Source organism: Canis aureus, chromosome 5 (genome assembly GCF_053574225.1).
Source record: "Canis aureus isolate CA01 chromosome 5, VMU_Caureus_v.1.0, whole genome shotgun sequence".
Lineage (NCBI taxonomy): Eukaryota > Metazoa > Chordata > Mammalia > Carnivora > Canidae > Canis > Canis aureus.
The window spans coordinates 78,875,287-78,903,018 of NC_135615.1; the positions used below are offsets into that span (position 1 = coordinate 78,875,287).

The following is a 27,732-nucleotide window of genomic DNA, read 5'->3' on the forward strand; positions in this document are numbered from 1 at the left end:
TCTCACCATTTCAAGATCGCTTAAGTTAATCACATCTGTAAAGTCACTTTTGTCATGTAAGGTAATCTATTCATAATGTGCAGGGATTAGGGCATGGATATCTTTGGCAGTACATTGTTCTGCCTACTACACAGCTAATGTAATATCGAGGTGGCAGTTTACACCACTGAATGCACATATTGGGAAAGAAAAGTGGTCTTAAATGAATGAACTCAGCCATGTGAAGAAGCCGTTCAAATAAACTAGGTAATATCAATAGTCTGAAATCTAATGTAAAACATGGTGCCTATAGTTGATAACATCATATTGTATAATTGAAATTTACAAAGAGAAAAGAACTTAAGTTTCCTTACCACCACCACCCGGCCAATATATATCTGAGGTGATAGATATGTTAATGAACTAGATGAAATCTTTCTACAGTGTGTGCATATCTCAGATCACCATAATGTACACTCTAAATATCTTATTTTAGATGTCAGTTATACCTCATAAAGCTGAGGTTTTTTTAAAAGAGGAACAAATTACAACCAAAAGATTTAAGATAACAAGTTTTAAAAACAGAAAACAAAACAATTAGGAAGAAAGATCAATACAATTAATAAAAATATTGAGAACATTAAAAATATTAACAAACCAAAATTTAAAAATGAACAAGTCAAAAAAATAAAAAAATTAAAATGAACAAGTCTACAATTTGACTCTTAACCTTGAAAGTGCGTAACGTTAAACCTGGAAGTAAAAACATTTATTTTTCAACTTTACATTTTTATTTTAATTCCAGTTAACCCGCAGTATTATATTAGTTTCAGATGTACAACGTAGTAATCAACGTGGAAGTAAAAAGTTTTAAATTGTGTTATAGATACTATGTTTTTGGTAGAATTTAAGTCTAGAATTCCCATTTTGTTTTCTTTTTTGGTTCTAGCACTAGAACATGGGCAGACTAGCTTATACTATTTAAATTTATGTGAAGATGTTGTAGAGCATTTTAACATATGATAGGAAGCATAATCACCAAGCCATCCACCCATTTTAAATACCCCTGAGAAGATGCTGGAAAACAATGATAGACTTACTCCCTAGTGGTTTCTTTTGGTTGATATCTTTCAGTGACCCATCATTCTTATGTATTTGATTATCATTATTAGTTTTTCTAGTTCATGTACATCTCCACTGTAAAAACTTACCCTTCTCTCAACTGGGTTTTTTTTCTTTTTCTGCCCCAGTTTCTTAGATCATCAGATTTTCCTAGATTTTCATAAGCATCTATGGAAGAAAAAAAAAGACATTAGGATCCCCAGCCTCAAGAAACTGGAGATAAAATTCTTGAATATGATGTAAACAGAATGATTTAATGCCAACTTTAGGAATTTAAAACCACAATCTAAAAAAAAGTCAATAAAATGTGGGAAAAAATGATAGGAAAGAGAAGAGATTAGAACTGAGTGTGAAGTGTGAGAATTCTGATTGGAAGTTCCATTATTGGAACATTCTACTCTTTATATTCAAGCCTGTGACCATGTAAGGAGGCTCTTCCCTTACCAGTAGTGGGGTGTCTATTCTTAATAAGTCTTCATAGTGTTGTGTCTCTTTGGTCTGGAGACTCAGACTCTGAATACACTCATCTTAAATCTTAGAGCTAAGGAGTTCATGTTATATTCCAAAAGAATGGAGAGCTAGAAGGGAGACTTTTTTATAATTCTTGGTCTCTTATCTGGGTGTTATGTGACCACAAGATCTTCAGCTGATTTGTGCCTTTTAGGCACTTAAACCATCTCATTCTTGTTACTGAATTGTGGAGGTAAAAATTGAAACCTCCTGCCAATCCAGAAAATGCTCTTCACAAATGCAGAAAAGAAAGAAAATAGTTTTATTATTGAAGAAGCATTATGTCTGCAGTGAGCATCATAGGCAACCCACTAATGAGATTACAGATGAAGGAAATCCCACCCTTTCCTAAAGCCAAACAAATATAATTTATCACGTACATGTTCTCAATATAAAGATAATTTGTCTTCATGTAGCAGGACTGTACCAGCACCATTGCTGTTATATCTAGTTCATCCTTAATTCTCTTGGTAGTTGAGGTGTCCATCTGTTAGTTCAGTTGCCTTTATCCAGATGAGAAATTAAACTTCACATATACTTATGATGAGGTACTTGCCTAGAGGAAACTCCCATGATGACAAAGAGATGGTTCCCAGGCTCTTAAGAAAAACATTCCTGAGTTATAAAGCTGCAAAAGAGTCTTCTTCAGCGTTTAAAAAGATTTACACAAAAAAATAAAAAGATTTACACATATGTCACATGGATAGAGGAAGAATTTATGGTTACAAGTTTTCTTTAGGCAAAGATCTAAGAAAAGGGAAAGTAGAAAAGATCTTTTTCCTTTTTGGCATCAGAAAAAAATTGAAATTTTATTAACGCTTAACAGTTTTCTGGGCACTTAACTTGATTACACTGGAGAAATAAGTAATAGAGAGTGATCTAGTAAAGATAAGCAAGTTTACCAACATGGTATCTTTACTGAATGTTGTTTTCAGATTTATATTACATAGCTAATAGAATACATTAGGAGTAAAAGTTTACCTCTCGTATGTAATCACCTCTTTGACATTCTTTTAACCTCCGTGTAATGATGATGTTCCCACGTTTTTGTTTAAAACAAATGGTGTTCAAAAAATAAATAAATAAATAAAACAAATGGTGTTAAAGAGCTCCATGAGTTCCCCAAGTCCACTGTAGATCAAAAAACATATGTAAAATTCTAACATCTTTGGTAAGATTAACAGTTTTTAAAATTTATTTCAGGAGTATTTTTATAAAGAGCAGTTCTAAAATCTAGAACAAAATGCCTCCACTTCAATCATACAGGATTGAAACAATGAATAAAAATCAGTTTTAAAAGCTTCACTCTTTTATTTTCTTCCAATTTTAAATTATTACTATAATATTGAAGAACAGAAGAAAGCCTGCTATTGTTCAAATATTGTGGTCTAAGTCTTAACATAACACTTTTCCTTATATCCTTCCAAACTTAACAGAAGTATTTTACATGGTTATAAATGTAATAATGGGTCTAATTTTTTACTTTGCCCTTTCTTTTTTTTTAACCTAATCTCTTTTTAAGCCTTTAGCCTAATCTCAGTAGCCCAAAGCCAAATCTTTGCTGTGACTTGGTCCTGGTCAGTTGATTGACACTTCAGCAGTGTAATTCTATCTTAAATTGGACTTCCTACAGACTGGTCAAGAAGCTTTTCTTTCTTCCTCCTTACTCTTAACTAAAGTGACTTAATAAAAATCATGTACATCTAGCTCTTTGTAGTTCTTCACTGCCTATTATATTTTATCTTTTTTTTTAAATCAAATACCAGTCTGTGAACTTTTCTTTTACTGTTAATAAAAATGTAATAGATTAAACATAGAGGGATTTTGACTAAGTTGATTTGTTACGACAGTTCCTACTGAAAGATAAGAAGTATAAGGTTTACATTTGTGTTTGCAGTTCAGTTTAAAAAACAAAAAGATTACAAAACTATATAGTGTGCATATACTTGTGTCTTTTAAATGCTGGCAAGAGATTCAGCCAGAGTATTCACAATATCTTAGAGATATTTTTTCCAAATTGATATCTGTCTAAATTTTATAAGTGTTCTTCATTGGATGTATCTTACTTTTTTCCTAAGATTTTATTTATTTATTCATGAGAGACACACAGAGAGGCAGAGACAGGCAGAGGCAGAAGCAGGCTCCCTATGGGGAGCCGGATGCGGGACTTGATCCCAGTACCCGGATCATGCCCTGAGCAAAGGCAAATGCTCAACTGAGCCACTCAGGTGTCCTATGCATATATTAAATAAAATTTAAAATAAAATATGCATGTGCCCCAAACTCTGTAACTTTTAAAATAGATTCTGTTGTGGAACCAGAATTAATCACATCATTTTGGAGAGAGACATATAAAACAGACTGGTTATATAAAATGAGAAGATCCATAAAAAGTGAAAAGAGACCACTACATACATACATACATACATATACATATTCAATATAAGACTCTGTGGCAGTAGGAAATTTAAACCCATGTGTGGTTACCATAATTTTAGTTCCATTCTCTGAGAAAGTAGTTGATTTGAGTAAGTCAGCAAGGAAGAATAACAGCGGTCTAATGTTTTCTTGTTCATTATAGTCTGTGATGGGATGGATAAAAAAGAATTGAGGTGTGTGTAACAAAGGAGATTTACAAGAGTATTTATGATGGTGCAATAATTTTGAGAAGAATGTTAAATGTTTCCTTTTCCTTGTTCCTCAGAACAGTGTAAGTGTTCATATTCTACTGTTCTGAAAAAGAGTAGGCTGTCCAGAGAAATTGGTTGGTTTTGTCTTGAATGAATGATCTTATATTTCTATAGAGAACCAGTACATGGTACCTTTTAGTTTCATGTTTATTCACTTTTGACAATGTCTTCTATTTGTTAAGTCGCCTTTCTTTGACTCTTCTCCTTGCCCATCTTCCTGTCATTCCTCACTTCTCTCTGTTCACTCATGTGTAGACTTCTGTAGGATCCTTTTACTATATTCTATTTGCTATCTGATTTTTAGTCTTTTGTACATCCAAATTGTACATCCACATGTGGAAAGATTTTGTGGAATTTGCAAGCCAAATGAATATTTAAAAATCCTTTGTAGGCTTAATTTTCCATCTAGAACTAGTGATACAATATAATCAGTAAAAATTAGGTTGTCTTTTTCCCCAGCAGTATGAACGAGTAGATTGACAGTATTGATCTGAAATGAGAAGTGAATGTTGTAGAAGTTCTGCCTAGCTAATGAAATTTTTTTTATTTTATTTATTTATTCATGAGAGACAGAGAGAGAGAGAGAGAGAGAGAGAGAGGCAGAGACACAGGCAGAGGGAGAAGCAGGCCCCATGCAAGGAGCCCGATGTGGGACTCAATCCCAGGACTCGATCTGGAGACTCCAGGATCACGCCCTAGGCCGAAGGCAGGCACTAAACCTCTGGGTCACTCAGGGATCCCCTAGCTAATAAAATCTTAAAGTGTACTTTTGTTGTCTAGAAAGCTTTAAAAAACAAGCTGGAATTTTATACTTTTTGTAGCTTAAAAGAACCTTAGATATTATCTAATCTCACTCCTCCTTTTATAGTTGAATGTGCATCCACTGAGAAGTGTTAGTAGTTAGTTAATAATAGAAGCAGACCCAAGTCTAGAACTGGTTGGTAGGCCAATTTCTTTTTTTTTTTTTTTAAGATTTTATTTATTTATTCATATGAATACACAGAGGAGAGAGCGAGACAGACAAAGACACAGAAAGAGGGAGAAGCAGGCTCCATGCAGGGAGCCTGACGAGGGACTCGATCCCGGGTCTCTAGGATCATGCCCTGGCGCTAAACCGCTGAGCCACCGGGGCTGCCCGGTAGGCCGGTTTCTTATATAGATAACGCATACTGAATTATGTGTCCTAACCATGAAGCAGGAGGAACCTAGGGCACTGGTTGTAAGGCTATATGTGCTGATATGCACAATTTGTGCCTAAGACTTGTTCCGCTGTAATCTCTGGGCCATAACCACACAGTTGTTCATTTGATCATTCAGCTGTTTCTTCCATATGGGTGAAGCCCTCTTTTGTTCTGCTAAATTTGAATACAGGTATCATTTTAGACTCAGTATTTCCAAACATGACTTTACAGTGAGAAGTAATGGCACTGATCTTGTATTTCAGCTCAGACAGTTGTAACTGCACCAAAGATGTGGAAGAAACCAAAAGATCGGACCCGAACCACTGAAGAAGTGTTAGAGGCAGAAGTGGAGGTAAGCGGAAGAGTAAATCTCTTTAGTTTATCTTCAGAGTAGTGGTGCTATTTCCTAAGACAAGTGTGGGTTTATATATCCTTCTTGAGATACTGTTTTTCAAACAAAACATGGTACATTGAGCTCAGAGTCTGTTTTTAGTCCACCTATAGAATTTTTATAAGATTTGTGATAGCATCTTCAGTTTCATCGGATTCTTGTCTCTTTCAAAATGCCGATTCTAAAATGGCAAAACTAAGTTATTGTTTAAATTTTGATTAGTCCCCACCCCCCTCAATTGAATTTTTCCTTCTGTTAACTAGATGGAAAGCCTAATCTGGTTAAAAAAAAATGCAAACAAATTTGTCAAATACTCATTAGCAATGGTGGTAGAAATCATCAAGTACATTTTAAGTAAATTAATTTTGGATCTGTCATCTTTTAACTGCATCCCAGTATAACATAACTTTTCATATATGATTTGCCTGTTTTGAACTAAACCATGCCAGGTTTTGCTATAGGTTACAGTACAACAGGAGACCATGTGAGGAAGAAACAAAGGCATAGCCCTAAGAGTGTTCTATCAGTTTCATGGTCTATAATCTCAATATCTTTAGTGCTATGTACTCTAGCTTATAAATGAAAAGTAATCTAAAAGATCTGTATATTGCTTTTTTATTTTTTGAACTCTTAACATCTACTTTATTAAAATAATATTTATTAAATGTATATGGTGATAACATTAGAATATACAAATTATTTTAAAGTGACTTTAAATGCATTTATTTCAAAAGGCTTTTCTATCTAGTATAATTCTTACCTTTCCAAGCAGTTCACAGTACCCCTTTGTTACTTCCCCCTGTCCTGTCACTGCTCTTACATGCTCTACTGATGTCACAGTTAGTCCCTTAGCAACCACCAAAATGTTTCATGGAAGTGCTTACAGTGTGGTTATCAGGGGGTAAGAATTGGCAGGAAGTTGTAGAGGTGCAAATAGTTGCTGCACTTGTCTTGCAGCTGAACAAGAAAATGTTGCTACTACAGAGAATAGAATACCTTCCAGAGGCAGGGGAATTTCATACATTCCTGGTATGGCTGCAAGAGCTTCATAAACTGTTTTCTCTTTAGATTCTGCTATTTTTTATTTGTTTTCTTCTATTGTACTTCATTAATCTTTGCTCGTTTCTAGGCATTACTGAATATTAAATGGGTAGGCCACCACTCCTGCAAATATTCACCCTCTCCCTTTTTTTTTTTTTTTTAAAGATTTTTTATTTATTTATTCATGATAGTCACACAGAGAGAGACAGAGAGGCAGAGACACAGGCAGAGGGAGAAGCAGGCTCCATGCACCGGGAGCCCGACGTGGGATTCAATCCCGGGTCTCCAGGATCGTGCCCCAGGCCAAAGGCAGGCGCCAAACCGCTGCGCCACCCAGGGATCCCCACCCTCTTCTTTAGGTCATGGGCTAGCCAACATTTCCTGTAACAGTCCACATAGTAAATAGTTTAGACTTTGTAGATTATATGATCCCTGTCACAGTTTCTCAACTCTTTTGCAGTACCCCAAACACAGCCATAGACAATGTATAAAAGAATGATTGTGACTACATTCCAGTAGAAATTCATTGACAGACACTGAAATTTGAATTTCATATAATAATCATGTGTCATAAAATATTCTTCTTTGGAATTTTTTCAGTGAGTACAAATGCAGAAACCATCTTTACCTTGCATACTATACAGAAATGGAGGATGAGTCATATTTGGCCCATGAACCATAGTTAGCTAAAACCTTCTTCGGATTGTTATTCTTCATACATAAAAACTGTTTTTACTCGTTTTGAATCCATTTTTTCCTCAACCGTATAGTTTATAATAAAGAATTTATTTGTACACAGACCTTTTTTCCCCCCAGAAATCCTAGTTCCAGTTTTTCCTATAGTTGTGCATTTATTACAGTACTTCAATGCATAATGGGTGTCATTATCTTTATTTTCACTGATCCTCAAACTCTCTTTTTCTCAATAGATTTTTCTCAGCCTTTAAAAGAATGTGTTTCAGATATCAGCATGTTTTAGGTTATATATTGGTTTGTTATGTCATTGCAAATATTTTAACAATTTCTATAAATTATAGCCTAGAAAGTTAATGTGAAATGTGATTTATCTTAAAATTGTTGATCAAAGGATCTTAAAATTTGTTTTAAATTTTTAGGATATTTCATTAGTTACTACATATAGTTGTTGGGTCTGATTTTCTTGGACTTTAAAAACTCATAAATTAAACAGGCAGTTTTATCAACTAAATTCTTCTTTTAACAACTTCCTATAAAAGCTTAACCTTTGTTTGACAGTCCAGCCAATAAGGTGTTTTCTTTCTTCCGTCTGGTTTTCGTGGTAAATAGTTTAGGAACTGTTAAGATGCTTATAAACTAGTTTAATAGAGCTTCTTGAAGCTGAGAGAAAAATAATCATCATAAATATTTAATGCAGCTAATTTTGTGGATTCCCTTAAAAAATATCCTTCTAACAATGTTCCTCAGACACTTTGGTGATTTTTTGTTCTCTGAATAATGGTTTGTCATTCATGGAAACAAGTTTATTTATACTTCTTTTTCCAGTTAGAAATTAAGTTTCCAAGTAATACATTCTCTGCTTATGTCCAGTAGATTTTCTGTGGTCAATTTTAGGTCCACAAAGAGGACATAATATATTTTTTTCTCTAAAATAACATTTTTCTTCATTTTATAACCCCTGAAATATGAATGGTCTGTAAATGTATAATGTAGTTATACTGCTCTTTAATAAGTTTAAGTATCATTGACAGACTCTCAAGCCAAATTATTCAAGATCTTGATGTATACTTAATTAGAAGGTGATATTACACGGTCGTTATAAGTTAGACTACAGTAGAGTGTAGAATAAGAAAAAGGTTGTTGATTCATGATTCAAACTTGATAGATCTTTTTTTTCCTCAAAGTCACTCTGTGCCACGTTTTAAAAAGAAATCATCTCAGCCATTATTTTCTTGAAATTTTTATGTCTGTCTTTCTTTTGATGGTTTCCATACTGTGTTTTTCTGTTGGGAGAGTGGGGAAAGCACATGTCAAAATGAGTGGTAGCGGGAGTGTGTGTGTCTATGTGTTTTCATGAACTTGTTTTTCATTATGTAAGCCAGTCCTGAAAACCTATCTATTTCTATTGACAACATTCTAAAATGTTGTCTTTTCCCCGTGATCTGATGAAGATAATTGACTAGTGTTTTACTTGTTACAATATTTTACAGTATTTCACTTATATAAGAAAGTAGGGGACAGCCCGGGTGGCTCAGCGGTTTAGCGCCGCCTTCAGCCCAGGGTGTGTGACCCTGAAGACCCGGGATCGAGTTTCGCATACAGCTTCCCAGGAGGAGCCTGCTTCTCCCTCTGCCTGTGTCTCTGCCTCTCTTTCTCTCTGTGTCTCTCATGAATAAATGAATAAAATCTTTAAAAAATAAAAAAAAAATTTTTTTAAAGTAGGATTTGTAACTGTTTTTTTTGGAAAAAATATACTTTCATAAATCAATTGAGGTAACCAATTGATATGACATTTTTTTTGCTCTCCTAGCATGAATTTATCACTTAGAATGTCTACTTCCTCTGAGTGCTTCTTCCAAAGGTTTGTTTTTAGAGTGCTTACCCTTCATAATATAGAAAGACATAAAGTTCATGGAGAACTTACGTCAAGAAATTTTGATGGTTCATATATGGCCCTCAAAAACTTTTTAAAAGATTGTATTTATTTCTTTAATTTTTTAGAGAGAGAGTGCATGCGGGAGGAGGAGCAGAGGGTGAGAAAGAAGAGAATCCCAAGCAGACTCTCTGCACTGAGCAAGGAGCCTGTCATGGGGCCCCATCCCAAACCCTGAGATTCTGACCTAACCCGAAACCAAGAGTCAGATGCTCAACCTACTGAGCCACTCAGGCACCACAAGAAATTAATCTTTTTGATATCTGAATTATAGTGGTCAAAAATCATCTGGTAAATAACTTCCACTCTATTTTGCTTTTTAAAAATAGGATGCACCAAGGGCGCCTGGATGAAACAGTCATTTAAACATCCCACTCTTGGTTTCAGCTCAGGTTGTAATCTTAAGGTCACAAAATCCAGCCCTGCATCAGGCTTCATGTTTAGCCTGGAGTCTGCTTGTGATTCTCTCCCTCTGCCCCTCTCACTTGTGTTCTCTTTCTTTCTCAAAAATAAATAAGAAATAAAGGTTTGGCTTTTTTTTTTTTTTAAGATTTTATTTATTCATGAGAAACACAGAAGAGAGAGAGGCACAGACACAGGTAGAGGGAGAAGCAGGCTCCATGCAGGGAGCCCGAGGTGGGACTCGATCCCGGGTCTCCAGGATCAGGTCCTGGGCTGAAGGCTGTGCTAAACTAAACCACTGAGCCACCCGGGCTGCTCATAAATCTTAAAAAATAAAAATAGGATGCACCAGAACCCGGATTTCTGCCTCTGTAGAGGAATATATGCCAACCACTTTTCCATATACAATTTGAGTAAGGTTACAACCACAGAGAATTCTAAGAACCAATAAACAAAATAGATTTTAACTAACAAGAGCCCTCCTTGTAAAATGAAAGATGATCAGCTTTCCAGGACCTAGGTACTTTATTCATCAAACCCTCCACTTAGCAGCAAGAGAAGCACAAAAGTCTCCCTCTAATGTTTCTTTTTATACCTGCTGAGCCTTAGTGGCAAGAGTAGGAGTGCTTGATTTAGATTTCTGACTAGGCCTTTCATGTTCAACAAGTGCAAGGATTAACAGTTCTTTCCATTCTAACCTTTGGTACATTTAGATTTCATTAGTCATGTTAAAGCATTTCAGTAGCCATGTGACCTGTCTTCTCTCTGCCAAGAGATGAAATGAGAAAAGTGTTTTTAATAAACTTAGCATTCTAGTACCATATGCTGAGCACAGACATCTTTTTTTTGAGTGACCTGTTTTCCTATGCTTTTAGAGGGGATAGGTGTAGGTTTTCATGCATATTTACATGGTAAAAATGATGTAACCTCTGTGTTCACTTACGCTTTAGCCTAAAGCTGAAGAGGAGCTTTCAGGTGACAAAGTACTTGAATCTGAACAGGATAAAATGAGCCAAGGGTTTCATCCTGGAAGAGACCCCTCTGACCTAAAAAAAATAAAAACTGTGGAAGAAAATGGAGAAGAAGCTGAGCCTGTACGTAATGGTGCTGAGAGTATTTCTGAGGGTGAAGGAATAGATGCTAATTCAGGCTCCACTGATAGTTCTGGTGAAGGGGTGACATTCCCATTCAAACCAGGTAAGTGTATCCCTGCCTTCCTCTGTAGTTCTTTCCTTTTCACCTTCACTCTGTTATAACCTTACAATAATGTTGGCTTGTTGTGGGAAATATTGGATGAAAGAAAGAGGCTATCACAGTATAATATTTACAGAATAGATTAGTGGGTGTAAGTTAGTGACTAGCAAATCCAGGGAGTTCCTTGTTGGCGGAAGTGATATCTGATGCTGGTGTTCTGCTTTACTGGCATTGGAAGATCAGCTGGCATAGGATGTCAGTCAGTGCTAGACTGGTGGGATTTGACAAGAGAAATTTAATTTTATTTAGTTTAATTGAAAGGGCTGTTTCAGTGCTTGTTTGTGCTTACCATGTCACAAGCCTTAATCACTTACCCTTATTACATGTAACACACATTTTTTATTCTTTTCTCTTTATAAAATGTTGGGTTATGGCATATCTGGCTAGCTCAGTCAGTAGAGCTTATGACTCTTGATCTCAGGGTTATGAATTCAAGTCCCATGTTGGGTGTGGAGCCTATTTAAAGGGAAGAAAAGAAAAAAGAAAAACAAAAGAATTTTAAAATGTTGGTTGTAACTCACTAATTTCACAACAGAAACTTGTTGACAACTCTGTAGCCCTGAACTATGATCATCACAAGCAGTGTGACTAGGTTATAAAGCACAGGCAGTATGAGACGTGCCCCGTGAAATACATGATAAGCCCCAGAGGCTCTTTCATCTTTAGGCACCAGCAAGTCCATTAAAGCTCTATCCCAGTCCTGTATAAACTGTGGTTGCCTTCGAGATTTTTGGAGAGATTTGGCATGGATATGTGGGGAAAGATGGTTCATTTGATAGAAAATCTGTGATAGGTGCAATGTTTTTCTTAGTCTGCCATATCTGAGTGACTTCTGTGTAACATTGGGTTTGAATATCAAATATCAGACTTGAAAAATAATCTACACAGAAATTAGTGATGTACAACCAACATTTTAAAAAATAGATAATTAAAAATTGTCAGTGCATTACAAAAGTTAGGGTAAATGCTGTTCTAAGAAACATTTTTTTTTGAAACATTTCTTTTACATATTTATTTGTTTTGAATCATAGAATCATATTTCTTATTGTGAGTTGTAGTAAGAAATGTTTGAAAGTAACTGATTGATACTACCTTAATATACTGATCTTTTCACTACCAGTAAACTGTGGCCAGTGGGCTTTGTGAAATTGTAGGGCTTTGCTATAGTAAAATTTTTGTTTAACTTCTGGACTCAGTATACTGAGATTACTTCTAGAGATCTAGGCTTGTCTCATATCATGAAGTACTTGAGGATACCACCAGTCCTTTAGAAGATTGAGACACTGTTGTCATTTGTAGGACTGTGTCAGTATATTGGGGTGTGTGTGTGTGCGCGTGCACACACGTGTGTGTTTCTGTTTTTTGAGTAAGCTCTGTGCCCAATGTGAGGCTCAAACACATGACTCTGAGATCAAGAGTCACATGCTGTACTGACTGAGCCACCCAGGGGCCCCCATCAGTTATATTTTTATCCTTCAGTCTGGCAAGGTACTTACCTGAACTATATTGAACAATAAACTGTAATATACCCTAGCAATAATTGGAAAAAAGTCAGTTTAAAATTTAGATCCAATAAACTGCCTTTTAATGAATATAATAAGGTAATAAGGATTTTGTTGAAAATATCCCAGACCATCAAGAGTCTATCACTTACATATTAAGAACCACTAATATAAAGAAGGACCTAGAGTACTACCATGAAGTGATCCTGTGACCTGATTTTTTTTTTTAAGATTTTATTTATTTATTCATGAGAGACTCAGAGAGAGAGGCAAAAAGACACAGGCAGAGGGAGAAGCAGGCTCCCTGATGTGGGACTTGATCCCGGATCCCAGGATCACGTCCTGAGCTCAAGGCAGATGCTCAACCACTGAGCTACCCAGGAGTCCCCTGGGGCCTGATTTTGATGAGAATCTTGTCAATTAAAAGAAAAATACTATGTCATGTTTTTATTATCCTATAAAAATTTTAAGAAATTCTCCAACTTTATATAATGAGGTAAGGATTGTGAGAAATGATAACTGTAACAATAGTCATAGTAGCAAAGTAAGTGCCATAGCACTTACTATTAACTTAAAATTTGGCAGCCCCAGTGGCCCATTGGTTTGGCACTGCCTTCAGCCCAGGGTGTGATCCTGGAGACCCAGGATCAATTCCTGCGTCAGGCTCCCTGCCTGGAGCCTGCTTCTCTCTCTGCCTGTGTTTCTGCCTCTTTCTCTCTGTCTTTCATGAATAAATAAATAAAATCTTAAAAATAAAATAATATAATAAAAATTAAAATTAATATTAAAATATTAGCTAAGAAGCATCTGGCTGGCTCAGTCAGAAGAATATGTGACTCTTGATTTCTGGATTGTGATTTCAAGCCCCACATTAAGTTTAGAGATATTTAAATAAAACTTTATGTATTTTTTATATATATATATTAGCTAAGAGTGTGTCAGGATATTTGAAGAAGGATATATGTGCGTTCCCTATTCAGTTGTTTCAGCAAGTACATAATTTTATTTTCTCCAGATTAAGCTGTAGTCAATAGTGATAAAGGGTTATTATCCAAAATGTGTAAAGAACTACAAGTCAACACCAAATTAAAAAATCCAATTTAAAAAATGGGCTGAGGACCTGAGTAGACATTTTTCTGAAGGAGACATAAAGGTTGCCACCAGACAAATGAAAAGATGCTCAACATCACTATTTGTCAGGGCAATGCAAATCAAAAGCACAATGAGATATCACCTCACACCTGGCAGAATGGCTAGTATCAAAAGGACAAGAAATGGCAAGTGTTGGTAAGATTGTGAAGAAGAGGGAACCTTCATGCACTATTGGTGGAATAAAAATGGTGCAACTACTATAGAAAACAAGTATGGGGGTTCCTCAAAATTAAAAATGGAAATATCTTATGACCCAGTAATTCTCCTTTTGGGTATTCACCCCTATGTTGATTATAGCATTATTTACAGTAACCAAGATATGTAAGCGCTCTAAGTGTGCACTGATAGATGAGTGGGAAATGAAGATGTGTGTATATATGTGTGTATGTGCATGCAAGTGTACACACATGGTAGAGTATTACTCAACCATCAAAATGAATGAAATCTTCCCATTTATGACAATGTGGATGGACCTAGAGTGTATTATACCTAGTGAAATAAGTCAGACAGAAAGAGACAAAACCATTAGATATAAAACAAACAGGGCAGCCTGGGTGGCTCAGTGATTTAGCACCACCTTGAGCCCAGAGCATGATCCTGGAGACCTGGGATCGAGTCCCACATTGGGCTCCCTGCATGGATCCTGCTTCTCCTTCTGCCTATGTCTCTATCTCTCTCTGTGTGTGTCTCTCATAAATAAATGAATAAAATCTTTAAAAAAAAAAGTATAAAACAAACAAATAGAAAAACAGAAACAAACATAATTTCAGAGAACAGCCTGTGATTGCCAGAGGAGAGGTGGGTAGGGGGTGGGGAAAAAAAGGTGAACAGATTGAGAGGGTCAGATTTCCAGTTAAAAAATAAATAAGTCACAGAGATGAAAAGTACAGTATAGGGAATATGGCTAATAATATTGTAATAACTATATGGTGGAAGATGGTTAATTGCACTTAACCATGGTGAGCCTTTTGTACTGTATATAGTTATCAAGTCACTGTCTTGTATATTTGAAACTAATACAATATTGTAAGTCAACTATGCTTCAAAAATAAACCATAGTTGGGAGAAAAATTTAAATGTAGCTGCTTAGCCTTTTCAGAATCTTTTTTTTTTTTTTAATTTTATTTATGATAGTCACAGAGAGAGAGAGAGAGAGGCAGAGACACAGGCAAAGGGAGAAGCAGGCTCCATGCACCGGGAGCCTGATGTGGGATTCGATCCCGGGTCTCCAGGATCGTGCCCTGGGCCAAAGGCAGGCGCCAAACCGCTGCGCCACCCAGGGATCCCCGCCTTTTCAGAATCTTAAAGAAGTTATTTGTTTTGTTTTGTGTCCTTTTGCCTTTTTTTCCCTTCCAAAATAACATTTCCAAGTGAAGAACCAAAGTATCCCTCTTTCACAGGAAACTAATGAGTATAATAGATCCCTTATTTCTGAGCTATTTAAAGGCTTGGTAGTTTATTTTAATGAGTATTATTGCATGTTTCTGGCCAAAGGCTGCTTAATGTGTATAATAATTGGTTTCTGTAGAAATGTCAGATTACTATCCAAAGGTATCTTCTGGGATAAAGGAACATATGACAGTTTAAAATTTTTACATGACATTTTCTGACAGTAGCTCTATGTTTACTTTGTGTTTTAGTCTATGACAGGATAAATACCGGAATTTCATTTATATTCTGATTGGTTATACATATAAATGATCCCAAAGACACTTGTCTGCCTACATCCCTTTTTCTAGATTCCTGGAAGCCTGCTGATACAGAAGGCAAGAAGCAGTATGACAGGGAGTTTTTGCTGGACTTCCAGTACATGCCAGCCTGTATACAGAAACCAGAGGGCCTGCCTCCCATCAGTGATGTGGTTCTTGACAAAGTAAGGTGTAAACTCAGAGAAAGCTATCTTTTTTTTTAGGGAACTGGTTTCAGTTATCAGTACAGATATGTGAAGTATGAGCAATTTTTAGGAATTGCTAGACTAAATATATTTGAATTAAAGTATATAATATTTAAATACTAGCATTTTCCTACATAATGTTGGATTTAGGGTTTACTGTAGATTACTCTAACCTTGGGGTTTGGCCCTTATTTAAGTGGTAACATTTTAAAATTCATTAATTGTCTGCTTATTATTATAGCTATTGTCTAGTGATATGGTGAAAAATGTGTATCTGCTGGGCTAATACGACAAAAGCGATATGGAGCTCTTTCTTCACTGGTCTAAAATTTCAGTATGGAATTAGAATGGCTTTGAGGACAGGTCAGAAACCTGAGTATATTTGGCCAATCAAACTGAAATGGTAATCAGCATAATTCAAGTAATGTTAAATCTCATAATTCAAAAATACATACTTCTAGTGATTACTTTTCAATTTTGGCAAATAGGCACCTTTTCTCTTTACTGTTCTTAATGGTCCATACAGAAAATTAGTGCAGTGTTTATTTTGTCTTTATTAAGTTAAAAAGAGTAGAGTCAGATATGTATCTGCCCAAGTAATTTTATGTATATCAATGATGAACCAGTGCTGATGACCAAGCTTAAAATATTTTTGTTTTGAAGATAAATTATTAATCCTAATTGAAGTGTAAAGGGTAGCTCTCTCTCACAATGAAATCCACCTCTTTTTGAGATTTTTAGCACCTGCTTATCCATACCATATGTGTATTATTTTCTTCTTTTATAGCAACAGGGTTCCTTATTTCTCTTGATCTCTAAGTCTTCTCTCTTAGGTACTTTAAGTGGCAGTACTAATTTGAGGCTACTTTAGAGGGTAGCTTTTATATACATTAAATTAGATTTAAAAATTAATAAATAAATTAGATTTACATTCACTAAATTAGATTATCCTCTAGAAAATATTCCTTCTTATCTTCCTACCTTATTGGTTTCTGACTTTACCCAATTATTAGTTGATTTCTTCCTGAGCTACTTAGTTTTATTTAGTCTATAGTCATATTACATTCCGATACAAAGCCAAATACCTCCAATTAACAAGACAGATCGAGTAAGATTTTAAATGAGTGATCACACATGAAAATATCTCTTTTAGAGACTTACTGTTCACTCAGAGTATATGCTTTGCTAACTATAAGACAACAGCAACAAAATCGACATGTGCGATAGCAGGATTCTTCACGGTGAATACTCTGATGTCCTGGTGAATATCCTGGGGAAAAAATCCCCAAATTTGTCCCTAGTTTATAGGATCTCATAGCTTTTCTTGTGTCATTCTGCCTGTCCTTGAGTGTCCATTTAGCCAATCTAATGGTTGTATCTAGCTTCCCCTCAGGAATTTTAGGCCTAACCAGTCCCAGGGCGCCAGAAAACAATTGCTGGTCTGTTGGGAGAAGTTCAGATTGGTTCAGATTCAGATGGTTCAGATTGGACTTTGCTGCCTCAGAAAGCCAAAGCTCATCATTTTAGCTGACAAAACTTTTCAGTCTAAGTTTTTACCTATTTGCCACTGAATGCTTTGGAACTTGTATTAACTTTCCTTTGTTTCTTCATGCAGATCAACCAACCCAAATTGCCAATGCGAACTCTGGATCCTCGGATTTTGCCTCGAGGACCAGACTTTACTCCAGCCTTTGCAGATTTTGGAAGGCAAACCTCTGGTGGAAGAGGTGTACCTGTAAGTGCAAGTTTCCTATAACCTAATTAGCTAGAAAATGTCATAGACTTCATGACATCTTGTGTCCAGTGGCAAGAGAGCTGCTTTTTTTCATTGGTTCCTCTAACTAAGAAGAAGTACAAGAGTGAAGACTTGTCCTGTTTTCCATACTAATATTAAAGCAAATAAAGAATACACTTGAGTCATTTTTACTTGTGAGAAACTGGTCTGCATTAATTTGGTCTTGATTTTTTTGCATAGTTTTTCCAATTGAAATGAACTGCAGATGGGTTAAAAATTTAGTCAACCTTAAATAGGACTCCTGTTTTATTTTGAGGTGTCCTGATATAGTTGAGATCTCTAATGACATTCAGCTAATGGCCATCTCTTTGTCTTTCTTTCTACAGATTTGCAAAGTGCAGAGCAGGCATGGATTGCCAATTCTGGAACAGAGCAAAGCCCCAGCTTGTACTCCACTGGCGATGTCGCACCCACCCCTGAAGAGCCTGCCTCTAGGGGTGCGCTGAATCCTTTTTTTTTTTTTTTTAACGGTAGTCTCTGGTGTTATGATATTTTCTGTTTTGTTCTTCTCACTTACTGTAGGTTGTGAAGTCAAAATATGAACAAATGACATGTACAAAAGAGTGCAGTATTGGTAAACTGCAGGTTGCCTTTACACCCCCAGTGGCAGGCTCTTCAGCGGTAGAAGTGACATCACCAGTGGATTTATGCTGGGGCACTGCACTGTGCAGGATGTGGCAGGCTGTGCCTACTTCATGCTTTGTAGACTTGCAGAAAGCATGGGGGAAAGTTGCCAATGATGTGACTACCTATTTTTCCCAAGTTGGAATGGTATAGAGAGTGCTTAATTTAAACTTCTGGAGGAGCTTGGAGTTTGTGCATTTGCAGATCACTCTGTTAAGACTACCTTATTTTATGTTTGTAAAAATTTTTTTATTTAAGGTGACAGTTTTTATTTCCCTATCACCTTTTTATTTCTGAAATGGCAACTTTTGAAACCTGCTTTGAAATGAGACTGTACCATCAGAAAACAAATGTCACTTTGTAGATATTTGAATTATTTATTGTTTGCCTGCAGCCAAACACTAATTAAAAATATTTAAGTGCCTACAATGTGTTAAAGGCTTTGTAAAACCTACAGAAAATCTCCTTAATTTGAAGCATATTATTTATTGAGCATTACCATCTTAACAATATCTCTGTGTGTGATATTCTGTTCTCACACAGGTTGGAAATTTAATCTTTATTTTCTGTAAATACTAAATTAAAATTTTTCTCAAGTTTGAATTAACCTTACCAGAAAGTCTTAGCAGTTTCTAGAAACCATTTGATACGTTATTTTTCAACATTATTTCCCTTTTTGGTGGTGTAAAGTTATATTTCTTGTAGCTTTATTTTTGTTTTTGTTTCATTTTTGATTTATATGTTTGTTTTGCCAAACATTGGAAATAATGTTGATGCCATTTTATTAGTCTCTAGTTAACAGCATCTGTCATCGTATTGGTCTGTTTTATTTGTATGTCGCTCACAGAAGCTATGGTTTTCTGCGTCTCCTATTCCAGTGTATACTGCCACTTCTCATCACCAGCTTACTATTGTTTAATAATTAGGTATAGCAGAAAGGAAGTGCTGTAAATTGAGGATAAGCTATGTATTTTTCAAAATATTGAAATCAGAAAATGAATTTTTAAATTATCACAATGTATGCCCACTAATCTATGTGCTTACATATGTAAATGAGTTGGTGCAAAATAATGTGTTTGTAAGTGAGCCATTATCAAGAATTTGTAATGTCTCCAAAAAGGTCAGCTTTAGTTATCTTATTTTCTTTAAATAGTTCTGTCATATGCCACAAGCTAATTTTTAAGTAAAATTGTGATTCATCAGAGTAATACTGGTATGGTAAGCTTAATACAAGTTATTATTCTTCCAGCACCTCCCATAGATAACAAACATTCTCCATTTAATTTGTCCTGCTTTTCTTGGTATATTGTTGTGGATTGAGTTGGGAATTTCATAGAATGTAGCTGTGTAACATATAAAGGAACAGTTAATAATGCTCTTTGGGGAAAATGCAGAAGTCCTACTCTTCATCATTTTTGGCTCCATACCTCTAATCATTTTTCCCAGCCTCCCAATTGGCTTATAAATGATTACCACCCAAAGATATTAAGATCTTACTAGACTTAGACTTCTTGATATGGCTTAAGTAACTATGACTCCTACTATTAACTTCCCTTCAAAAGACTTAACTACAAAATATGTTGAATGAATAGCAGGTGTTTCAATATGTCATATGCAGTTACATAGCATTTTCAAACATAAGGGTCTATATCTACTGGAAGCACTCAGGCACTATCCTCTCTCTACTTTTTTAAAAGTCAGATTACTGGGACACCTGGGTGGCTCAGAGGTTGAACATCTACCTTAGGCTCAGGGCACTCATGGCATGATCCCCAGGGATCCCAGGGTCCAGGGATAGAGTCCTGCATCAGGCTATCTGCAGGGAATCTGCTTATCCTCCTGCCTGTGTCTCTGCCTCTCCTTGTGTCTCTCATGAATAAATAAATAAAGTCTTTAAAAATAAATAAACAAAAATCAAATTACTTAGCAATTGTGATGTTGATTTTAATAGTAATGTGGTCAGACATCACAGAAGGTGCCCCAAAAGAAATGTATTGAGAGAGAGACAGTGGACCTATACTAGTAATTTGCCGTTTATATTTATTTCAGTTAGCTTTGAGATTAGCTGAGCTATTATAAAATTCCTAGGGGCAAAAAGGTTTCCTGAGCTTAGATCCTCCTTCCCTTTGTCCTTTAAAGGAATATTTGGCTCTCTCTCTTTAAAACTTGGTAGGATGAATATTGGTTCAGTTTTCTTCGGTTATTCAGGTAAGCAGTATGTTTAAGGTTATAGTCTATGAATGAGGGAAGAGCAATGTAAACTGAATTCTAAAACAGATGGGTATGATTTCTTATTTAATACATTGAAGAAACATATGAGAGTGGGTAAAAAAGTTTAAACTTCAGTTCACCTAGAAAAAGAAATTGCAACTCACTAGTTAACACAAAATTTTGATGTTTATTTGAGTTGTCACATTTTTGGACCCTGAGCACATTATGACTTAAAATTGCTCTGCCACCCAGGAAGTTCCTCTTCCAATCAGATTGTTCCTTAAACAAAGAGACCAGGCCTCATTTATATATATATATATATATATTATATATATATATATATTCCATAACTCTAACACAGGATCCTAGATTTTGTGTGTGTTTATTTAGTAAATGATTCATTCATTATATATGGTGCATCTTTTGAAGGATGCTGTAAATTTGACAATTTGTACTGAGTTTTCCATACACCCACCAAAAGGACATGAAATAAGCATTTTTTAGTTCATGATATTAAGGTTAATTCTATCAATACAGATAACACTTTTTAAAAAGTTCTTTTTCTTCTTTGGTATTAGTAACTTACTTGTTTTTAAGGTCCTTTTATATGCCTTATATCCTTGATCCTTATAATTACTTTTGTAGATAGGACTGGCATTAAATGTATTAGAAAGCCTAAGTTCAACAAAGTTCAGAGACTTGCTCACAGTAATTTTGCTCATAAATAGCAGAATTGAACTCAAAGTCCACAGTCCTTTTGTCTTCTATCTGCCTCTTTTTTTTGTCTGCTTACAATAGTCCTTCCAGGCATTGACATTCCGGATAGTGAATTCATTTTCAGAGTATAAGCATGAGTACATTAGAAATTAATTTATTAAGTGTGTTAAGCATTTATAAGTATAATCTGTTGATGACTCAGTATTCTTGGTTAAATATTTGTGAACAATACCTTTCTTAGTTATATCCAATGAACCAAATAATAATTTTCAAGGTTCTCTTGAGAGCTTGCCACATAGGTTATCATACCAACCTTTTATTTGGGACTAGCATCTTATGTTATCTTTTCAAAACTTATTATCCTTCGAAACGTTATTACCTACTTAGTAAAAGTTTTCATAGCCTTATGCAGTTCATTTGAAATCCATACGTACTTGTCTTGGAGCTGGTAAAGAGATTTGGCATAAGTCATATTTAGTTTCTAGATGCAAATCTCACTGCATATTCATTGATGTTTCCAGTACTTTTGGGAAATTTTGTATTTCATTCAAGCATGATTAAAATTATATCCCCAAATTATGATTACTATGGCTCTTATCTGATTTTGATATAATTACCTTTCATTACATTCAGTGATCTTTGTTCTTGACAAATTTTTATGTGCAAATGCATGGGTAAATTTAAACGTCTTGTGATGCAGTTGTTTAATTGAGCTTTTCCAAGCATTGAGAAAGATTTTAACCCACACTAGTTATCCATTCTAGTTTATAGTAGAATATAACCTGAATTATAAAAATCAGGTAATATTTGATTACTGCATGCACTCTTTTATCAGCTTATTTTGTCTGGGCTATTATATCAAAGTTTCAGTTATAAATAAGTGTTTATATAGTAGTCCTATCCAGTCTCTGTTGGTACTTTTCCAGTGGTGTTCTCTTCATTTCTTTTTTAGTTATACTGTGTGGTACCTCAGGTTTTTTAATGTGTACCAAATACTCTGAGATCATATCATTTATGCTGAGTGCTTAGCCGCGTATATTTGACAAGATTGGTGTGTATTGTCCAGAAATTTTATCTTTTGATCCTGATACATGCTTGATGCTGCTATTACTAATTAGAGCAGATGGTGAAGTATAATTCTGAGAATGAATATTATTATTTTTTAAAAGACTTTCAATCTTATCAGTTTCAGCCTCAGACCATCTATCTCTTAAAACCTGTTTATATATATAAAGCATGAAATTTAAAATTTCTTCTTCCTTCTCTGCAGCTTCATGTAAATTCAAAAAGGCAGCATTGGGATATTAAGTGAGATAAAAATTCTGATCTATATGTCTTCTGTGTTTTCTTTTCTTCCCTCTTGAAGCTTAATTACAGTATTTACTCAGCATTTAGTAAATGGTTTATTGGAGGCACCTAGGTGGCTCAGTTGGTTAAGTGTCCATCTCTTGATCTCAGTTCAGGCCTTGATCTCAAGGTCATGAGTTAAAGCCCTGTGTTGGGCTCCATGCTGTGGAGCCTACTTAAGAAAAAAAGAGACAGGGACGCCTGGGTGGCTCAGAGGTTGAGCATCTGCCTTTGGCTCAGGATGTGAACCTGAGGTGCAGGATCCAGTCCTGCATTCGGCTCCTTGCAGGGAGCCTGCTTCTATCTCTGCCTTATGTCTCTGCCTCTCTCTTTGTGTGTGTCTCTCATGAATAAATGAATAAAATATTTAAGAATAAAAAAACAAAATAATCAGAAAAGGCTGTCAATATGCAGCAGATTCAGGAGGAGCAGAACTTACTATCAGTTCAAATGTTTAATCTTTAAAAATTACTTCCTAACATTTAGGGTAGTGACTATTAAAGATATTTTAATACAAAGAATGCAACTTTTACTTCATTATGTCTTGCAGTAATTATTTTTCGTTGATGACCATTATGACATACCAGCAAGTGTTTTCAACAGAGTGAGTATAGTGGGACTCTAGCAGAAACTAAGAATTGATGAAGAGAGAAAGACATTTTTTTCAGGAAACAATTCAGTTAAATCTCATTTAATAATATAAGAAAGAGGGCAGCCCCGGTGGCGTAGCGGTTTAGCGCCTCCTGCAGCCCAGGGCGTGATCCTGGAGACCCTGGATCAAGTCCCACGTCAGGCTCTCTGTATGATGCCTGCTTCTCCCTCTGCCTGTGTCTCTGCCTCTCTCTCTGTCTCTATGAATGAATAAATAAAAATCTTAAAAAAATATATAAGAAAGACTTATTTTAGTATTTCTGGCCCCAGAAATTTAGAAGGATCCATTAAAATCTGTAGTAAGGCTACAGTAAGGATTTCTACGCTATAGAGAATTTTTGTGATAAAATTATATTTGCATTTCACACTGGCAGTGTAGAAATCTAGCTTTTGAAGAAGCTTTGTAACTGCCATGGTTACGGCCTGTGAATTTTTAAAAATACTATTTATTTGTTTATTTCAAAGAGAGAGAGAGAGCACAAGCATGAGTAGGGGGAGGGGCAAAGAGAGAAGCAGACTCCCTGCTGAGCTGGAGCTCAGTACAAGGTGGGGTGCTCACTCATTTGATCCAGGATGCTGGGATAGTAACCTGAGCCTAAGGCAGATGCTTAACTTACTACACCACCAGGCGCCCCCTGCCTGTGAATTTTTATGAGTATTCAAGTGAGCAATCCAAAGTCAAGCAACTAATAAAAAATAAAGTTTCAGTTTGGAGGTACTCTTTTTTGTTAGGAACAATAGCAGTATCAAACAAAGTTTTCCATCACTTTATCTAATTTAGGACTTCAGGACTAAAAACTGTGTTAGTGGAGATCATTACATTGATGATATTCTAAGGTTGTCCTCTTACCTTCTCCCCCCAAAATGTCACATCTAAATTGAGTGCTTAATACCCGTCTTTGCATCTAGGAAGTGCTTGGTGTGATCATCAGCCTTGACTTGAGCAGCACCGCAATAGCAGTAAATTTTAAGTACTCTCTGTAGATATAATAAAGAATATTCTTATCCTAGTTGTTGAACGTTGGACCACGGAGATCTCAACCTGGCCAAAGAAGAGAGCCCAGGAAGATTATCACAGTCTCTGTGAAAGAAGATGTGCACCTGAAAAAGGCAGAGAATGCCTGGAAGCCTAGCCAAAAACGAGATAGCCAAGCTGAGGATCCTGAAAACATTAAAACTCAGGTGAGAACAGAAGCACATTCTAACGTTGTTTTAAAATTACAATGCTCTTGTTTTAATTTGCTTTAACTTGTTATTTTATCCTATTAGTATATCTAGAGATTTTAGTTCAAGATTTTTGTAATTTCTTTTGCTTTTAAAAGCTTCATTCTAAGATCTTTAGCATAACATGTGCCAGATAGCCTATTTTCTCGTTTCATTTTCAAAACAAAATACTATGTCTAGAGGGTTTATATGTCATAGACTTTGATCATTTAGGCTTAGATCAATACTTACTTCCCTTCAAAATGTGTTTTTAGATTCCCAATGAGTATCCTATTCTAGTTAACATATTGCTTTATGTCCCCTTGTCAGGCCTCATTCTAATAAGTTAGAATTTCTAAACTAGTCTTCTTTTGGAGTCTTTTGATACAAAATTGAATTTTCTTTTCATCTTTCTATGAATACCTGCCTGCAGAACTCCAGGGTAAATTGAATGGATTCCTTTAATCCAAACAAAATTACTTTTTTGTGTCAAATTATGTAGTCTTTATTATTCATCGTTTGCTGTACACAGTGCCATTTCCTATATTGGGTTACCTTTACTATCTTTTTTGGATTTTTTGCTTCTAGGCACCAAGACTAGAGTCTCCTCTTGAATTTGTACCTGTACTGGAGTCAGGCATTACATATCATATGCTGACTTTTCAGTGTCTCATTCTTTAAGTATCTTTCCTCTCATTGTAAATAGTTTTAACTAGGAATCAAAAGCTTCAACTCTGGAGACAGAAGCAAGTTCTATTAGGCAAGTTCTTAATCTTAACTGTAAAATTGAGATTCTAATATTACCTCATAGGGCTATTGTGCAGTTTCAATAAAGTAATATAAAGCAGTTAAAGATTTTATTAAAAAAAAGATTTTATTTATTTGTTTGAGAGAGAGAGCATAACTTGGGGGAGGGGCAGAGGAGGAGGCAGAGGGACATCAGACTCCCCGCTGAGCAGGGAACCCTTATGTGGGGCTTGATCCCAGGACCCTGACATCATGACCTGAAGCAAAGTCAGACTCTAAACTGACTGAGCCACAGAAGCTCCCCTAGTTGTTTGGGTTTATTTATTTAAGTCTTTATTTGAGTATAGTTGACACACAGTGACTTCGCCAGCTCTTTTTGCCCTTCATAACCTGGCCTCATTATCATTTGCTGACTAACCCATTGCCTCTGACCTCTCTTGTACATACATGAACTACTTCCTTCTGTGGTTCCTCATCTACCTCATGTTTACTCAGCACCTCTTGTCTCTGCAGATAATGTTCAGTGGTCTGGAAGGCAGTAACTATGCCTGATGCTTTTTTTGCACCTAATACAGAATTTGTTGGGCTGCAAGTAGATAGCAGTTATAGTGAATTAATGATTTTCAATCAAGTTGTTTTGATGCTGATTTCTTTTTTTTATTGAGATATAATTGGTATTATATTAGTTTCAGTTTTTACACTGTAATGATTACAAAATGATATTACAAAATGACCGCCACAGTTAGTCCAGTTATTAACATCTGTCATCATGTGTAGTTACAAATTTTTTCTTGTAATGAAAACTTTTGATGAGCTACTCTCATCAACTTTCAAATATGCAAATATGCAATACAGTATATTAACTCTAGTTACTTTGCTGTTCATTACTTTAATAAATTATCTTTTTTGTCCTACTTTTTCAAACTTAAATTATCATCTGAAATATTTGAAGGTATTTGAAGGTTGTTTTCTTCTTCTCTTCCCTGTTTCCTTTTTTTCTTTTCTTTCTTTCAATTTATTTACCCCAGAGGGAGAGAGGGCACATGTTGGGGCAGAGATGAGGGCAAAGGGAGAGCGAAAGATTGAGACAAACCCAAGCTGACTCCCTGGTGAGTGTAGACCTCAACACAGAGCTCCATCCAAGGACCTTGAGATCATAACCTGAGCTGAAACCAAGAGCCAGCCGCTTAACCAACTGAGCCACCTACGTGCCCTGAGGTGTTTTTTTGCTTTCTTGATTTAAAGCACAGGTTAACATCTTAAGACTCTCACCAATATTCGCAGTTGATAGATACAATTGAGAAAAGTTTGGTGACTTTCCTACCCCTAAGAAACTTATTTTTTTTTTTTTATAAAAGCAATGCTAACTCATTGCTGAAAACTTTTTTTATTAAAAAAAAAAAGATTATTTATTTATTTATTTATTTATTTATTTATTTATTTATGATAGACATAGAGAGAGGGAGAGAGAGAGAAAGAGGCAGAGACACAGGAGGAAGGAGAAGCAGGCTCCATGCCAGGAGCCCGACGTGGGACTCGATCCCGGGACTCCAGGATCACGCCCTGGGCCAAAGGCAGGCGCCATACTGCTGAGCCAACCAGGGATCTCCTCATTGCTGAAAAACTTGAGCATGTAATTTTTAAAGTTTAAATTGATTTATTTACTGTCTCCTTCTTAGAGAAAACTGTTAATATATTGACACATATTCTAAAAGTCCTTATATTCCAGGGTGCCTGGGTGGCTCATTCAGTTAACTGTCTACCTTAGGCTCAGGTCATGATCCAGGGTCCTGGAATAGAGTCCTGTGTCAGCTCCCTGCTCAATGGAGAGCCTGCTTCTCACTCTCCCTCTGCTCTGCTCCCCCCCCCCCCCACCATGCTCTCTTTCTTGCTTGTTCTCTATCTCAAATAAATAAAATCTTTGAAAAAAATAAAATAAAAATCTGTATATTCAGATATCAATTTTTATAGGGATCAAATAAAACATTTTATAGGCCTTTTCAGTTATTATATAATGGTTTCTTGGATTTGTGCAAATTCATATTTTACTCAGGCATAATTTACATTTAGTCAAATTTACTTTTTGGTATATAGTTCTACAAATGATGAACACACAGTCATGTAACTTCACTGTAATCAAAATATGGTACGTTTAAAAAAAATATATGGTACATTTTTATCACACCGCAGAAATTTCCTTGTGCTACTTTATACTTAATCTCCCTGCATGCCCACCTTTATTAGTCACTAATCTGTTGTTTGTCCCAATACCACTGCTTTTTCCAAAATATCAAATTAATGGAATCATTTTGAATGTAGCTTAACACATTTCACTTTCATTTTACAGTTCCTATGGATATTTTGTTAGATTTTGTTAGATTTTTAACTAAATACTTAATGGTTTTTGGTACTATTATAAACAGAACAGGAATTTTAAAATATGTAATTTCTAGTTGTTCATTGCTAATGCATAGAAATAAAATTGATTTCTACGTTGACTTATATTCTGCAATGTTGCTAGGTTCATTTCTTAATTCTACTATCTTTCTGTAGCTTTCTTATGATTTTCTACATAATCGTATCATTTATGGATAGTTTTATTTCTTCCTTTACAATCTGTATAAGTTGTAGTTCTTTTTCTTCTCTTTATTGCATTGACTAGGAAGGCAGCTATTCTCACCACTATACCA

General features: G+C 35.5%; 1 protein-coding gene and 2 long non-coding RNA genes across 31 annotated transcripts in view; 1 reads left to right on the forward strand and 2 right to left on the reverse strand.

Moving 5' to 3' along the window:
- LOC144314768 (uncharacterized) overlaps nt 1-2,669 on the reverse strand; it is a 34,160-nt gene extending 31,491 nt beyond the window's left edge. For all 5 annotated transcript variants that reach the window (XR_013380624.1, XR_013380623.1, XR_013380622.1 and 2 more), the window contains exons 1-3: nt 2,593-2,669; nt 1,992-2,210; nt 1,191-1,269 (exon numbers count right to left, since the gene is read on the reverse strand). This is a non-coding gene — a long non-coding RNA (uncharacterized LOC144314768). The remainder of the gene's footprint in view (nt 1-1,190; nt 1,270-1,991; nt 2,211-2,592) is intronic.
- The window catches only part of EIF4G3 (eukaryotic translation initiation factor 4 gamma 3), a 331,329-nt gene that overhangs the window by 237,609 nt on the left and 65,988 nt on the right, over nt 1-27,732 (forward strand). For 18 of the 25 annotated variants that reach the window (XM_077899276.1, XM_077899277.1, XM_077899273.1 and 15 more), the window contains 6 exons: nt 5,746-5,834; nt 10,896-11,142; nt 15,593-15,726; nt 17,363-17,482; nt 17,869-17,979; nt 24,104-24,274. In XM_077899276.1, the coding sequence (XP_077755402.1) occupies nt 5,746-5,834; nt 10,896-11,142; nt 15,593-15,726; nt 17,363-17,482; nt 17,869-17,979; nt 24,104-24,274 (872 nt within the window). The remainder of the gene's footprint in view (nt 1-5,745; nt 5,835-10,895; nt 11,143-15,592; nt 15,727-17,362; nt 17,483-17,868; nt 17,980-24,103; nt 24,275-27,732) is intronic. The other 7 variants (XM_077899271.1, XM_077899259.1, XM_077899261.1 and 4 more) reach the window with 1 other exon arrangement.
- On the reverse strand, nt 2,699-6,715 carry LOC144314769 (uncharacterized). Its single transcript, XR_013380627.1, has 3 exons — nt 6,634-6,715; nt 4,099-6,054; nt 2,699-2,742 (listed from the first exon to the last, which is right to left on the reverse strand). It is a non-coding gene; the product is annotated as an uncharacterized LOC144314769 (long non-coding RNA).